Source organism: Fusarium musae, chromosome 6 (genome assembly GCF_019915245.1).
Source record: "Fusarium musae strain F31 chromosome 6, whole genome shotgun sequence".
Lineage (NCBI taxonomy): Eukaryota > Fungi > Ascomycota > Sordariomycetes > Hypocreales > Nectriaceae > Fusarium > Fusarium musae.
Window position 1 is genome coordinate 455,419 of NC_058392.1, and position 13,988 is coordinate 469,406.

Here is a 13,988-nt window from a genome sequence, read left to right on the forward strand (position 1 = left end):
TAACCATATCTGCAAAAATGCCATGCTAACGTTTCCCGTAAGCATAGCGACACCACACACTCACCCAAGCTTCAGCCAGTAATCGGCAGTCCTCTCGCAACCCTCTTCAAAAGCCCGACGCGGGGAAATTCACCACACTCACCACTTTCTACCAACAGCTGCTGCCCAGTAGAATGCAATACCCAGCAAAAGGAATACAAAAAGGGGTCCCCACGGGCGACTCTCGGTGGTACTCGAGACGCTACGCCCCTGCTGCCCCGACTGCATGGATGGGTTGTAATTGACCGAGCTCACCACCGCGCAACCCAATACTTTGGGGTAATAGCGTTGTCCCCTTCCCACTCATGAGACCTCACTTTTTTGCTGGTCTGGGGAATTGGATTAGAAACCTCCTCCCCCAGAGAAAAGTGTCAACGAGTGCCTCCGAGTCGGCGACCGAGATGCCTTGTAGTGGCTTGCTATGCATCCGACCCCAGAATCTCCGGATTTTCAGGCCAAGCGACGACTGCGGGGAGAGAATCGCCGTTTCACCGAGGCTTGATTCCTTCGTTGATAGTTGATGAATACTCAGTAAATTGGTGATGTTAGAGTAGAAGAACAAGCCACCATCGTCACGAGAACCGCCAATCGTCACTGCCATGCACAATTTCCGGGCCGAAACGTCAAGGGCTGGCTGGGCCAAGAACAGTTCAGTTTTGACCACACCACTGAGAAAGCAGGCAGGGGTGCGGGTGCGCTTTTTGGGTAATACAGCGTTTTCTTCCGTAAGAGAGAACTCAAAGGAACGCTCACACGAGCCGTAAATGGTTGCCGCGGAATGGGACTAGCTATTTTTTTTACATACTCAATCGAATAGTAGCCGCAATTACCACGTTGGTTTTGGTTTGGCTTTTTTGTAAATTAATTACCGATCTTGTATTGGTGCATGTGTTGGGAGATAAAGCAGGTCAGCGGCGGAGTTGAAGTTACACCTGATATTGCACCGAGATACTGGTATTGAGCCCAGAGTGAGGGAGGCATTGCATGCGATGCTTCAACCACATGATCTGAACCGTGGCCTCGGAATCGATCCATTGTATTAACTCGACCCTCAATATTCGATTCCCGTGGGGTCACGAGAACAGACCAGAACCAGATCATTGACAGATTATGTATGCAACATAATATCAGCCATGACCAAGCAATAACATAACTCCATATAAACTGGAGTATTCAAGTTCTCCCTGAGCTTTGCCGAATGAAAAGCTACCCCTGGGCTCACGTCGATTTCCATGGCACTTGATCCAAGTGGGTCCTCGGCCGGACTCACTCTGAAGCCATCGTGTCAGATTCCCCCAGCTTCATTAAAATACGCCCAACTCCGGGGTTTCGCTCCTCGTGACTGGAGAAAAAAGAAGATTTTTCTTATAAATTCCTACCATGTTTAAACTATGGTTATTTAGCAATACTCGGCCGAGAACCTAGAACTTCTGAACAGCCGTCTTTCCGAACATGCGGATGTGTATTCCGAATGCAGTACTCTCCCGCATCGTTCATGAGCTGAGTGTCAAGTGGCGTTGGGATTCCAGCAAGTCATCAGACTCGTTCAGCTAACGAAGCCTCTGACGGCACTGATCCTTCTTGTAAAATGGGATGATTCGTTCTAGAGTTTATCGACTGTCTCATTGTGATGATTACCCAGGACAACCATCACGTTTTTGTCTCAGATGTCCAATGGTAGGTAGCCCACGCCTGCTGATCGACGCTGCCCATCCACACCCATCTCGTTATTTCTTCCCCGCAACATTCCATCTGCTCTGCATGATTCGTCCATTTGCTTTAAATGCCAAACGCAACGTTGAATCGGTGAATCGGTCTCGGTTCAGGCGGCCAAGACATCCGTCACTGACTCACCAGTCGCTGTCCAATACCATGTCGAGTATCATGAATCAGATTCATCTGTCTCAATCAGTAGAGAAAACAATGGGTAGCAGTAGAGTAAAACTAAAAAGGTAACAGCAGAGTTACAAATTATGCTTTCAGCCATAGAATTGACTTCTCCCTTGGCGCGCTAACATCGTCAGCTCTACCCAGATTCACTGTATATCTATTTCCTGTTTTACAATAGCTACAAGGTCTCGTGATGATGAGCTCCGTGCCTCTTCCGGCTTGGTCTGAACGATAATTCAAGCTGCATGTGTCGTGTGTTTTTGCCAACGGTGCATGCGAAAATCCCCCATCATATCATCAATGGCGACCGCCGCTTTGACATGGCATGATGAAGATCTCTAGATCTAATAGGGTAACATACGAAAAAAAGCGATGATCATTGACAATGCAACGGTTTGGCGATTGTCGTTGCGGGTGAAAATGTGATTGTTGAAAGTTACCCTAGATCTATCTGCAGGGTTGGGTTTTCGTGGGTATCTGGGGTTGGGCTGTGATGTGAGTAAGCATCATCGATCGGACTCCAGATTCTGACACGAAGCGAAATCTGTCATCCACAATGACCAGAAATGATGATCGATTGATCGATATTGGTCTTGTTTTCGCCTAGATGGAGCTCGTTCAGTAGTTCCGGTGTCGCGACTGGATAGCTTGTCTCGTGAAGCTCTTGCGCCAGCAGCTCACGAGCAGACAGGTCCTATCGCGCTGAGCATGCCTCATGATCAATCACCTTTCATCATACAAGAACTGACTTTCTACAGACAAAATCGCTCGCAGCAGTAGATGCGATCTCGGGCAATGGACGCGCGTTTCTTTTGACTGTTTCAGCGGCCTGACTCGGTAGTTCGCTGAGCATGTCGCCATCGCCAACCTTGCTGGGAACCTCGAACACGGCGCCATTCACGATGCCTCAAACTACGACCATTCAAACACCACGATCTTATCTCCTCATCAAGGTTGTGAGATCTCCGATCATGACCACCCCACGCCGTTGCGGAAGCAGCAATTATCCAAAGCGCCGCCTTCACGATCACGGCGCGGGGTGTGTACCGTTATGCTGGGTGCGAGCGAAGCGGACCGACCTCGGGCTGGGCCGTGTCAACGGTTGTTGTTGACGAGTGTCAATTTTTTTAGATACGACGGCGATGTGATTGACTCAAGATTCGCGATTGAACCCTTGCGACAATCGCATTGAGCAGAGGCTGTAGGAAGAGCGCAAGCTCACCGAGCGGTATGAGTTGCACAAACTGACTACTTCAAAACATCGCCAAATCGAACACGGCCTATATCTAGAGAATTGAAACTCCAACCTCAATGAACCTCTTCAAACTCCGCAAAAACTCCGCAAAAACACCACCCACGAAACCCCTCGAAGCTTCAATCTCCGCCAATGCAACCCAATACGAAAAAAAACTTTCCGCAACAGTAGAACACAATCGAATGACATGAATGTAACGAGCTGAATAATGACATCCCAGCGTTTAATAACAAACTTTAAGTGCATATGTACGCCGTATGTAGAAATACCCCCATAAGAATCGTCTTTTTCTAGTCTTTCTTCCGACTCATGAGCCAAGCCATCTCCGCTAGACTGACTCCTAGTAATTTATTTTTTTTATTTTCCGCCCCTCACAGGAAAAGACGTCATTGATACTTATATTATGATGCGTACGTCTTGACCTTTATTCCATGTGATTTCATCCTTCATAACTCCTCCAACCTTAACATCAATCTCGACATTAGAATCTTGACGCGACAATACAATCACAACCTCAAAATGGCTGAAATGCAAGCATGGCAAGTCGCCCACCCAGGCCCAATGCAAAAAGTCTTCCGCCTCACCACGCTCCCCAAACCAAGCACCCTCAAGCCCGGCCAGATCCTCGTCAAAGTCTCCAGCGCAGCCCTCAACCCCGCCGACTACAAGGTCTGCGAGCTCGGCCTCGCATCCCGCCTCATCACCTCCTTCCCCAAGATTCCAGGCATGGATCTCAGCGGCCGCGTCGTCTCCGTCGCACAAGACGTTGCCGACGCGAAAGAGGGTGATTTTGTTCTAGCTAGAGCGTCGCCGACGAAGGCTTGGGGCTCGTTGGCGGAGTATACGATCCTCGATAAGGAGGGGTATAGCGTTATACCTGAGAGCCTGGATATGGATCAGGCTGCTGGTGTGGGCACCGCGGGGTTGACGGCGTATCAGAGTATCGCGCCGTATGTCAAGAGTGGTGATAAGGTGTTTATAAACGGTGGCTCGGGCGGTGTTGGACTCTGGGGTATTCAGATCGCCAAGGTGTTGGGATGTTCTGTTACAGTGTCGTGCTCAACTGGAAAGGCAGAGCTGTGCAGAAGCTTAGGCGCGGATGATATTATCGACTACAAGACCAGCGATGTCATCGCCGAGCTCAAGAAGCGCGGTCAAGTCTTCAGCCACTGCGTCGACAACGTGGGTGACGCACCGCCCAATCTCTACGCTTCATCAAACAACTTCCTCCTCCCCGGCAGCAGCTTTGTCTTCGTGGGCGGTCACGTCTCAGCCAAGAGCGTTCTCAGCTTAACGACGAACCTAGTACGACCTTCGTTTCTGGGCGGTGTAAAGGCAAAGTTTGCTACGTATGCTACTGCGAACAAGAAGAAGGATCTGGATCAGCTGAGGGATTGGTTGGTGGAGGGCAAGGTCAAGACTGTGATTGATTCGACGTTTGGGTTCAAGGAGGCGGACAAGGCCTTTGAGCACTTGAAGAAGGGGTCTAGTGGTGGTAAGGTTATGATTCATGTTGAGTAAGGATGGGATGGGAATTGTGATACCATGGGCGGGCGTTTTGTTATTAGATGTAGACTATGATACAGTAATGTACTAGTTTGCTTGCGACTGTCGTTATGTTTGTGAAGTGCAAGCCGTCTAGCGACAACGTTGATACATGTATCAATGCCATATTGATACAGAAACATCAGAAGAAGCCCGTAATGAGGCTCCATAGGGTAATGCGTGAGATTGGCAGAGCCGGCCCGTCCCAATCATCATCTCATACCCAATTGAACCTGAGTTTTGCAGGAGATGGAGAGGTGGGAGCGCTGCTGACCATGGGGACAGATCATTCGAGCAGGATCTGCCAATCTGTGACCAGACGTGAGGCCCTGTTGCCACCAAGTTCAACCCCCCGATAAAGATGAGAGAACTGCGCAAGTGTCTCGTCCTGGACAACGAAGGCGCCCTCAAGCATGGCCACTCCTCAACTCTGATAGAAGTTCCTTAACCCCCCGTCCTCTCACGTCCCCAACCCAGCAGCAAACTTCTTCGCAACCCACGAAGCACCATGCTCCTCATACTCCGCCTTCGTAACAGCCAACCTCTCAATATCCACATGACACGCCAGATTCGCACCCCCAAACCAAGTATGCGTCACCGGATCCGCCGGCCTCGCAACCCTAACGATACAATCATCCGGCACCCTCTGCACAACCTCCTTCTGCAGCCTCTGAATAAACCCATCAAAATGCGTGTTCCCACCAACGACGATAATATTCGCTAGCAACGCTGGCCAGAGTCCTATGGGCAGTTCTTGTAGAGAGTCGTACACGAGGTCTGCGAGACCGGGCTGCCGGATACCGGCGTCGGAGGGGTTGAACAGGACTTCGGGGACTGTGAAGCGCTCGTTGCGTAGGGTCAGGGCGTCTTCTTCGGATTGGGCTGCTAGTTTTCGGGCTTTGGAGTGGCGTGCGGGATCGTAGTCGACGAGAGTTCCTTTGAAGCGCGTGTGGAAATCGGGGAGGATGTAATCCTTGGCGATACCGCCGCCGGACAGATAATCTGGTCGACGTTCGCCTCTCGTTCCCTTCCATGACTTTTCGAGATCGGCTTTGAAGTCGGCGGAGACATAGCATGATAGTTCCTTCATCTCGTTGACAATGTGTGTGTCGTTACGCATGTCGAAATGCCGTAGTGAGATCAATCGTGTGAGGTAGTTCGTCAAGACTTTGCCGCCGACATCTAGTCGTTTGATCGCGGATTGTAACGGTTGGCCGCGAAGTACTGGTGTAATGGTTGTATGCGAGTATCCAGAGTCAATGACCATGACAGCTTCGGCGGGGGTATTAGCGACCGTAGGAGCCTCTTGTGGCGTTCGAAAGATATTCTGCACATCGTGATACGCGTTAAACGTCGACCCTGTCGCAATCAGCATCCCAGCCCCATCAGCCCATCGCAGAGCTTACCTATCCCCCGATAATAACTCTCAAACCCATACTCCTCAAAAACAATCTGATCACAATTCGCCTGTAGAATCGGCAGCCCATTCGGCGGCTCAGCGAGTATCAGCCTCGCATCCTTAGGCTCAAACTCCTCTCTCTCAAAAATCTCCCTATCCCAAATCTCCTTCTGCGCCTCCCAATTTACAATGAACCCCTTCTCCACAGGTCTTCGGAACTGTATCTCGCCAAAGTCGCGACACTTTTCTAGCTCGGATGCGACGTAGACTTTGCGCGTGCGGTCGCGGGCGATCACGTTGGGGATGATTCGGGGCTCGGAGGGGATCGTGGAGGAGTGGACGAGGCCGGCTTTTATGGTGGAGGCGCCGTTGTCAAGGACGAGGGTTGTTGATGGGCCTTTTGGGGGCGCGGGTTTGGGTTTGCGTGGCCCGGCCATGGTGGGAGTTTGGTGATGAGATATGTGATGATGGATTTTGGAGGTTTGAGCGCGATGGATTTGATGGGAGGGGTGTTACGTAAGCCATCATGAGTTGAAATCATGATGTGCAGTCATTTTGCTCTTGGCATGAGGGGTCTCAAAGCTCACCAGGCATTTGGCTTAGGAATTGATTTGTACCCAATTAATTAGCGAGAGATTGTTTAGACTCTGTTTCGTTTGGCTGGATACAGAATTCCCGATTGTAAGAACGGCACCTCAATCCCTCCCACGTCTCCATTGTCACCAACATACAGCAACACTCTATCCAGAGGCTCACCACCATAATGAACCCAATCCTGAATCGTCCACCCGACACAATTCATGTCTTCAATTTCATTACTAGGAAGATTCGTTTCAAATCCGGAGGCGAGGTCAGGCCACAAATGCCATACCTCTTTCGTAACATGCTCTCCATTCAATGTCGCATTCTCTCCAAGTTGACTGGGAAACACTCGGATCTTGGGTCCAATTTCAGGAAGAAAGTCGCCTAGTGTAAGACCCCAAATATCGTTCAGACTAGACATGATGTCAGTACCGTTGCGACGTAGTGACGTCAGGATCATCGAGTCCTCGTCCTGCTCCAGTGTTGCCTCAATCAGAACATCCTCGTGATCGCTCATGTACCTCTGCTCATATCTCTTTGCCTGCTCACGCGACGCTTCATCCGCAGCGCCAACAAAAGTCGAAAGCATGGCATCAGTAAGAATAGGCGCTGCCTTCATCGGACCGGCTGTCAAGATGATGATCGCCAATCCGTAGTCATCAATAAAGCTGAGTTGACTTCTGTAGTTCTGCGCACCGCCACTCTTACCGTAGACAGTAACAGTATGAGGATGTTCTGGTGTGAGGTTTGGTAGACGTAGTATTTCCCATGGCATGCCAGTCAATGTGTATGCATTGCCTGCAAAGGCACAGGGCTTGAGCCAGCCGTTGATCTCAGTTGAAGTCATGTTCAGCGTTCTTGAGAGCAAGGCATGTGAGAATTTGGACAGATCAGAGAGGGAAGAGACTAATCCCCCTGCACTAATAACAGTCAGTACTCGGAAGTAGCTTTTGCATGATGGACTTACGGGGTGTTCAATTTGTAGTCTGAGCCCCAGCTGCTATCCCCAGGCGGAATTACCGCTCTATAATCATCGCCGGGCGAAGAAAAAGTATTCTCCATTTTGAGAGGACCTGAACCAATATCTTCGAGTAACTGTGCATAGGTCTTCCCAGTATACTCCTCAAGAGCCAAGCCGAGGATGATAAAGGCCATGTTGGAGTATGCCGGTCTCTCGTTGGGAGCAGTCTGCGGGTAAGACTCTCTCATTCCCGACAAGATCTCTGACTCTAGTGAGCATAGATCTCAGTGGATAGTTATGAGTTCTTGGTACCTTGCCCTGTGCAAGCCTTGTTGAGACCTATAACACCACAAGGTGGATAGTCGTCGTCTTCAATGGTGGGGAGACCGTATGCGAGGAAGACTTCTTTGAGGAGGTAAAAGTCCGAGAACCCATCTGAAACCTATCAGCGTGCTGTATCTAGGTAAAGGGGGATACCTACAGTTCGCCGGTGTACCGCCCAAGTACGAAGCCAGCATCCTCAAAGTCACATCCCTCCACTGAATCTTGGACTTGCCATCAAGTCCCGGAAGATACTCCGTAACCGGTGCATCAATATTCATACCGCTCTTTAGGAGCACATAATCCGTAAAGACCTTGGTTACGGACCCAATCAAATACTGGGAATCTCTGTCCAGCTTCTTTGTGCCCTTTGTGTTAGCGGCTGCCAGATGATGGTACTCCCAGATCGGCACACCGGGGTCGTCTTGTTCTGCGCTTACGACTGCAAGTGAGAATGAGACATTGTTGGTAGGCCATCCTGCGGTGATTGAGCCACAGAGAGCTGCGTTGAGAGTCTCAGTCAAGTTGTTGGCTGCAGCTTGGAAGATTGGAGACTTGGTGAGAGCTGTTGGTCTTGGGAGAACAGGGCCTTCTGGACGACACTTTAGCTCTGCTGAAGTGAACTGAGCCGTCAAAGACAGGATCTTAGCGATTGAGTACGATAGCTTCATGATCGAGGCCTTGTGATAGATTGTCTTGCATGTAGGCATGTAGTTCTTGTCATTCATCATGTCCGACAAAGCAGAGCTCTTATACGTTACATTTCATCTCCCATGAAGACAATCAATGACCATTCGCGTCCAAAATACGAAATACGAAACAAACGCATCTTCAGATCCATAGTCATTCGATGCAGAGATCTCTGAGGCAAGATCTAGATGATCGACACGGCAGTTGTCAGACGGCGTCGCGCTAAAGCAAGGTTGAATGCGAGATACGATGCACATCCCCATATTATTCTCTTGGCCCTGCACCACTTCTCTCATCACAGCAGAAAACAGTCATCTATTCATAATCCTCAAGTTAGATCTTGGGTGTGTCCATGGCACTGGGTATCAACCTCCACCGCACCGCCGTCTCATCCCTCGGCACAACCCCCATATCCTCAACCCGTCTCGCATTCACAAAATCAGGCCCTCCACTCCCCCACGCATAATCCTTCCACTCCCCAAGCGCAGGCCACATCTTTTCCCTCACAAGACTCTCAATCTTTACCTTGCGTTGCGTGGCTTCTTCATCGCCTACGAGGCCTACCACGCTCGTCCACAGCGCCCATGTCTCTTCTAGCTCGTCTACGCTGGAAACGCCCATGACGCTTACGCCGAGACGGCCTGTGTCGCTGGGATTTATCCTCGTGCCGAACCGTGAGCCTACGCGCGCCCAGTTCTCGAGCGCCCACCGGATAGCCACTTCTTCGAGGTGCTCGCCTGAGTCTTGGGCGATGCTGGAGAGCTTGGCGCATAGGTCGCGGAGTTCTTTTGGGGCCGGGTGCCATGCGCGCATGGGGCTGTTGTCAATGCCGCGGGTGGTCAATAGTCCCATGCCGAGCATGCTGGCGTTTGGGACGCAGTCTACGCCTGCTGCTTGGAGGCGATCTAACAGTGCCTTGTTGCCCAGCTGGCTGTTTTGCACGCAGAAATTGCTGTACGACATGACAGCGTCTAACGGCTCTCCAGTCTCGCGCAAGATCATCTCTGCCAGCGACGCAAGCGTATCAACCGGGTATCCACTGATTCCGACATATCGAATAAGACCCTGATCTCTCAACCGTCGAAGCTCTGTAACTGCAGCGAGGACCTCCTCGGGCGAAACAAACTCCACATCGTGCGTGTACACAAGATCAAGATAAGAAGTGCCCAGCCGTTCAAGACTGCGACAAACACTATATCGGATCCAAGCGGGCGAGTAGTCAAACTCATCGCCCGCAATGCGCCCGGCTTTCGTAATGAGGAAATAGTTCTCCCGCGGCGGAGGAGGCGTCAATTTTCGCAGCGCATCGCCGAGGAGGATCTCGGAAGGGCCGTAGTAGGGCGATGTATCGAAGCCGAGGATGTTGTGGGCGAGGGCGCGGCCTACGATGTCGGTGTAGGGCATGTGAGTTGGATCGGGATGATATTGGTGGTTGAACGTTGCAGTTCCGAGGATGAGGGGAGGGATGACCTCTGAGAGAGGTTTTCTTTCGTCGGCCATGATCAAGAATGAGTTATTATCGCGAAGTAAAAAGGAATGCGCTTGAGAAGAGTCTTGGGTCCGTTATTTTTTGCGGCGTTGGAGTTTTCGGGTAGTGGAGGGGCTCGGCGATATCGGGATCTGTTGAAAAAAAGCACAGAATCACAGCATGAAAATCACTGGAGAGAAAAGAGATTCTCTATGAGGCCAAGATATCTATCACGAAAGAGAAAACAAGGGTCCGTTAGTAATTTCAAGGGTCGCCCCTAATCGAGCGATCTACCGCCATCAAGCGCGATCGCGAGCGTATCTATGTCACTCTATGATGAATCATTATCAACAGAGAGGGAATTTCCCGCCCGACGGACCGACAAGACCAAAGCAAACCAAACCTGAAAGAGAAGTATTGGACCGAGTACGTAATTTGCGCATTCGGTTGCGCCATTTGACGGATCTGACCTGTCAAACGGGCACGTTGTTGTAAATCGTGAGGAGAGCAGTAAGGAGAGGGATGAGATGGTTTTAAGGTGAGCGATCAGCATTGGAATAATAAAACAAGATAGATTAGATCGTGACCCCCAAATGAAACCCCCAAAATGAGTGGATTCATTTAGTACCTTGTTCTATTCCCGTTCCATTACCTGTTTCTATCGGATCTACTTTGTCTCCGAGCGGGGAGGGAACTGGGGTGCAGTCAGTGAGTGGTTCGAGATGGTATCGTGCCATATCTCATCTGAGTCGACTTATTCAAGATTGGAGCAGGGAAAAAAGTGGTATGATTCCAGGAGCCAGTCCTTATCAATTATTGAAAGCAAAAAAAGTGGTGAGTATCCGTATCCTGAAAGAGTCGAGTTTCATCCAAATCCATGTTTTACGCCTCGACTCCAAAACCAAGCAGCAAAGAAAAAACAACAAGAGTGGAAAATCCGAATACGCTTCATCATGACGCCTCGCTCAGTCCATTTTTCAAGGGACTCCATTTCATATTCCAGGGGCCTTGTAAATGCGCCAAGTCATTTACTGTACCATGATCAGATGTGAGGTTGCATTGGTCCTTGGTTGACACATGTCATTCATATGCGTGGTGGGTGCATCAGACTCGTCTGAGACCGCGACCTCGACAGAAACACCCTGGGAAGCAAGTTAGACGATTGAAACGTATTGAGATGAGAATAACATACAGTCGCACTAGAAACAGTCAGTAAGGGTTCTTGTCCTGTGAACTAGGGGAAACTCACAAATGCGCTCGATGATCCTTCATTGTGAATGAGACAGTATCCGCCGCCGCACTTTTTGCAAAACTTTTGCGTGCGCTCAATGCAATCATTACACTAGATACCAATTAGCTTCCACATTCAGTGATTGTAGAGGTTGCGCACATTGATGCCGCATTCCCAGCAGCTTCGTGAGACATGTCTCTTCACATCATCACCACCAAAGGGATGATAACACGTCTCACACCACCACTTATTACACGCAACACAGAACCTATCCCTCAAGCAATCGGCACACCTGGGCACGAAATCCTCATGTCCCGGGCGCGGCGTCGTGGCAGCCTGCACGGACGACGAGAGGATCGGCGGCGGAGCTAGCAGCGGCAGCGAAGAGCAGTGCGTCCTAGCCGTCATGACGCCCTCCGGCGCTTTGCCACAGCCCGCGCAGCCACCAACGGAGAAGGTAGCGACCGCTGGGCTGCACGGCGAGGAGACGCTGCAGGACCCAAAGGCTGGCGAGCTGGCGTGGCGGGGACCCTGGCAGAGCACTGCGTCGAAGGAGATGAGGCCCTGGCAGGCGAGCAGGCACTGCGCCCAGTCGTCCATATCGCTGGTGCTGTTGAGGACACGGCCCTTTTTGGACCACCATGCATCAGCAGAGTCCTGGGAGTTTTCATCGCAGGGCATGGGGCCGAAGACGTAGACTGCTTTGAGTCGTGGGGTGCTCTCTGGGCGAGAGCTGCGACAGGCGTATGCTAGCGCTGCGCGAAGCTTGCCCTGGTTCAGGTTGTTGACGCCGCGGATCGAGAGCATGCGCACGCTGTATGACGGATCGTTGATGATCTCATGACAGAGCTCAGCTGTGACGGAGAGGCCGTCGAGGATTAGGGATTGGACATCACGAAGAATATCGCGTTGTCGTAGGGTAGAGAAAATGCCCCTCAAGGGCCCGGCGTAGAAGCTATGGACCCTGTAAGCTAACAGCCGTTTTAAAGTGGTCGCAGCGCAGAGGACAAGGGTATAGTGGACACAAGCAACGGGTAAACTCACTCATCTTCAGTCAGGTAATCAGAAAGAGTGACATTATGCCAGACTGCGAGATTGCGCTCTGTTTCTTTATGGGCGTCTTCGCAATGCGCTGTCTTGACCCGTGTAAGATCGATGTGACGAAAGGTACCGGGCGTTTGGTGCAGGAGATATCGAATATCGCGACAGGTTGCGGCGAGGTTTAGAAGGCCTGATACAGGGAGGTAGGGAAGGGTGTGACGAAGGACGAGAGAATTGTATAGAGTGTCAAAGAGGGTCAAGCCCTTTGTTTGGATCTGAGTGATCTCTGCGCGCGTTTGGTGGTCGACGATAACTTGGCTCATGTCAGGCTGGCATGAGTATTACAAAAGATAGGTATTCAATGGAATGAAGCAGCCCAACTGGCAAGGAGGGCTAATGGGGGGATATAAGGGGGGAAAATGATAGAGGAAGAGGGGAGGGTTGGTGATGAAGGATATATAGCTACTATATACGGAGTACACATGTTGAGACAAGACATGAGGGATGGGCCGTGTCATGCCAGCGGCCAAAGCGGCAATGATTTACTGGGAACAGATTTGGTCTGGGGGAGATACAGCATGCACCGTTTGGGTGGGATGGGGACATGACATGGCCCGGGATAATAGACAAGATGGGCTGAGATGAGATTGGATTGGCGAGCCAAGTTCAGGTGGCTCGGAGGGTTTGACGTTGTGAGTCAAGCTACATTAACATTACACAAGCTTGTTAGTTGACAAGCTTGGATGATCAAGTGGGGGGGCCTTTTCTCAACAACACCAAAAGAATATACTACATAAAAAAAGACGTTCCGGCTGAACCGGATACAGAATAACGGCATGCATGAGTGTGAGGGGGGATCGGCCCGTGTGAGCAGTCGATGTGGGGATTGGATGCATTGTCCAAGGTGAGGAATCGGCCAGACTGATGATATCTTGACAAGATGGCATCACCAACAAGACCAAAGCAAGGTTGGGGGGATCTATCTTATCTCGAGAGGCGCACCATTCAATAGCTGAGCTTTGCGGCGGGAGCTAATGAGCATGGGTAGGTAGGTAGGTAGGTAGGTAGGTAGGTAGGTAGGTTGCGTGTAGGGGTCCTATGTAACTCGACTTCTGTGCCGTAGATCAAGAAGAGCCCCCTTTGGCGGGTAAAATGAGCTGTGTCACATTTCAAGGTGTATCCGTACAGCTACCCTGATCAGCATGCCAGGTGTTTTGCAGATCCTACATTTCGGCGCCCGAGATTGCCAAGATAATAACCTCAGTTGATGAAATGAACATTTCTTCAGGGCAATTGACTAGTTCAGTGGGAAGAAGGCTTGGAGCTGGTAGGGTCAAGCTCTGTGAGCCTGTATATCTCGTCGGTCCGGGGATGCATTGCCGGGTCTCTCATCATGACCGCTCTGAATTCAGCCATCATGGGTGGGTTAGGTTGCGCTGCATTTAGCCAAATTCTGTGGGGGTCAAAACACCAACTCTGTTTCACTCGCAGTCGCGGACTTGTAAGAGCGGTGAATAAAAAAAGAATTACCAGTATTTGTTTCGATCGACCATACAGATTTGCCAA

The 13,988-nt window shown here is 50.7% G+C and overlaps 6 protein-coding genes across 6 annotated transcripts; 1 reads left to right on the forward strand and 5 right to left on the reverse strand.

The window, feature by feature from the left end:
- Positions 1 to 3,703: 3,703 nt before the first annotated feature.
- On the forward strand, positions 3,704 to 4,705 carry J7337_008009 (uncharacterized protein; the record flags this gene model as incomplete). Its single annotated transcript, XM_044825635.1, has 1 exon — positions 3,704 to 4,705. The coding sequence occupies one exon, from the start codon at positions 3,704 to 3,706 to the stop codon at positions 4,703 to 4,705; it is 1,002 nt and encodes a 333-aa protein (XP_044678552.1).
- A 484-nt stretch (positions 4,706 to 5,189) lies between these two features.
- Positions 5,190 to 6,565, reverse strand: ARP6 (Actin- protein 6; the record flags this gene model as incomplete). The annotated part of the gene is made up of 2 exons (XM_044825636.1): positions 5,190 to 6,088; positions 6,136 to 6,565. 2 exons carry the CDS (start codon positions 6,563 to 6,565, stop codon positions 5,190 to 5,192), a joined length of 1,329 nt encoding a protein of 442 aa, XP_044678553.1.
- Positions 6,566 to 6,768: 203 nt separating this feature from the next.
- On the reverse strand, positions 6,769 to 7,919 carry J7337_008011 (uncharacterized protein; the record flags this gene model as incomplete). Its single annotated transcript, XM_044825637.1, has 2 exons — positions 6,769 to 7,630; positions 7,678 to 7,919. 2 exons carry the CDS (start codon positions 7,917 to 7,919, stop codon positions 6,769 to 6,771), a joined length of 1,104 nt encoding a protein of 367 aa, XP_044678554.1.
- A 47-nt stretch (positions 7,920 to 7,966) lies between these two features.
- On the reverse strand, positions 7,967 to 8,720 carry J7337_008012 (uncharacterized protein; the record flags this gene model as incomplete). The annotated part of the gene is made up of 2 exons (XM_044825638.1): positions 7,967 to 8,106; positions 8,153 to 8,720. The coding sequence occupies 2 exons, from the start codon at positions 8,718 to 8,720 to the stop codon at positions 7,967 to 7,969; spliced, it is 708 nt and encodes a 235-aa protein (XP_044678555.1).
- A 295-nt stretch (positions 8,721 to 9,015) lies between these two features.
- Positions 9,016 to 10,182, reverse strand: J7337_008013 (uncharacterized protein; the record flags this gene model as incomplete). The annotated part of the gene is made up of 1 exon (XM_044825639.1): positions 9,016 to 10,182. The coding sequence occupies one exon, from the start codon at positions 10,180 to 10,182 to the stop codon at positions 9,016 to 9,018; it is 1,167 nt and encodes a 388-aa protein (XP_044678556.1).
- A 1,334-nt stretch (positions 10,183 to 11,516) lies between these two features.
- On the reverse strand, positions 11,517 to 12,745 carry J7337_008014 (uncharacterized protein; the record flags this gene model as incomplete). The annotated part of the gene is made up of 2 exons (XM_044825640.1): positions 11,517 to 12,336; positions 12,426 to 12,745. The coding sequence occupies 2 exons, from the start codon at positions 12,743 to 12,745 to the stop codon at positions 11,517 to 11,519; spliced, it is 1,140 nt and encodes a 379-aa protein (XP_044678557.1).
- Between the last annotated feature and the right edge of the window lie 1,243 nt (positions 12,746 to 13,988).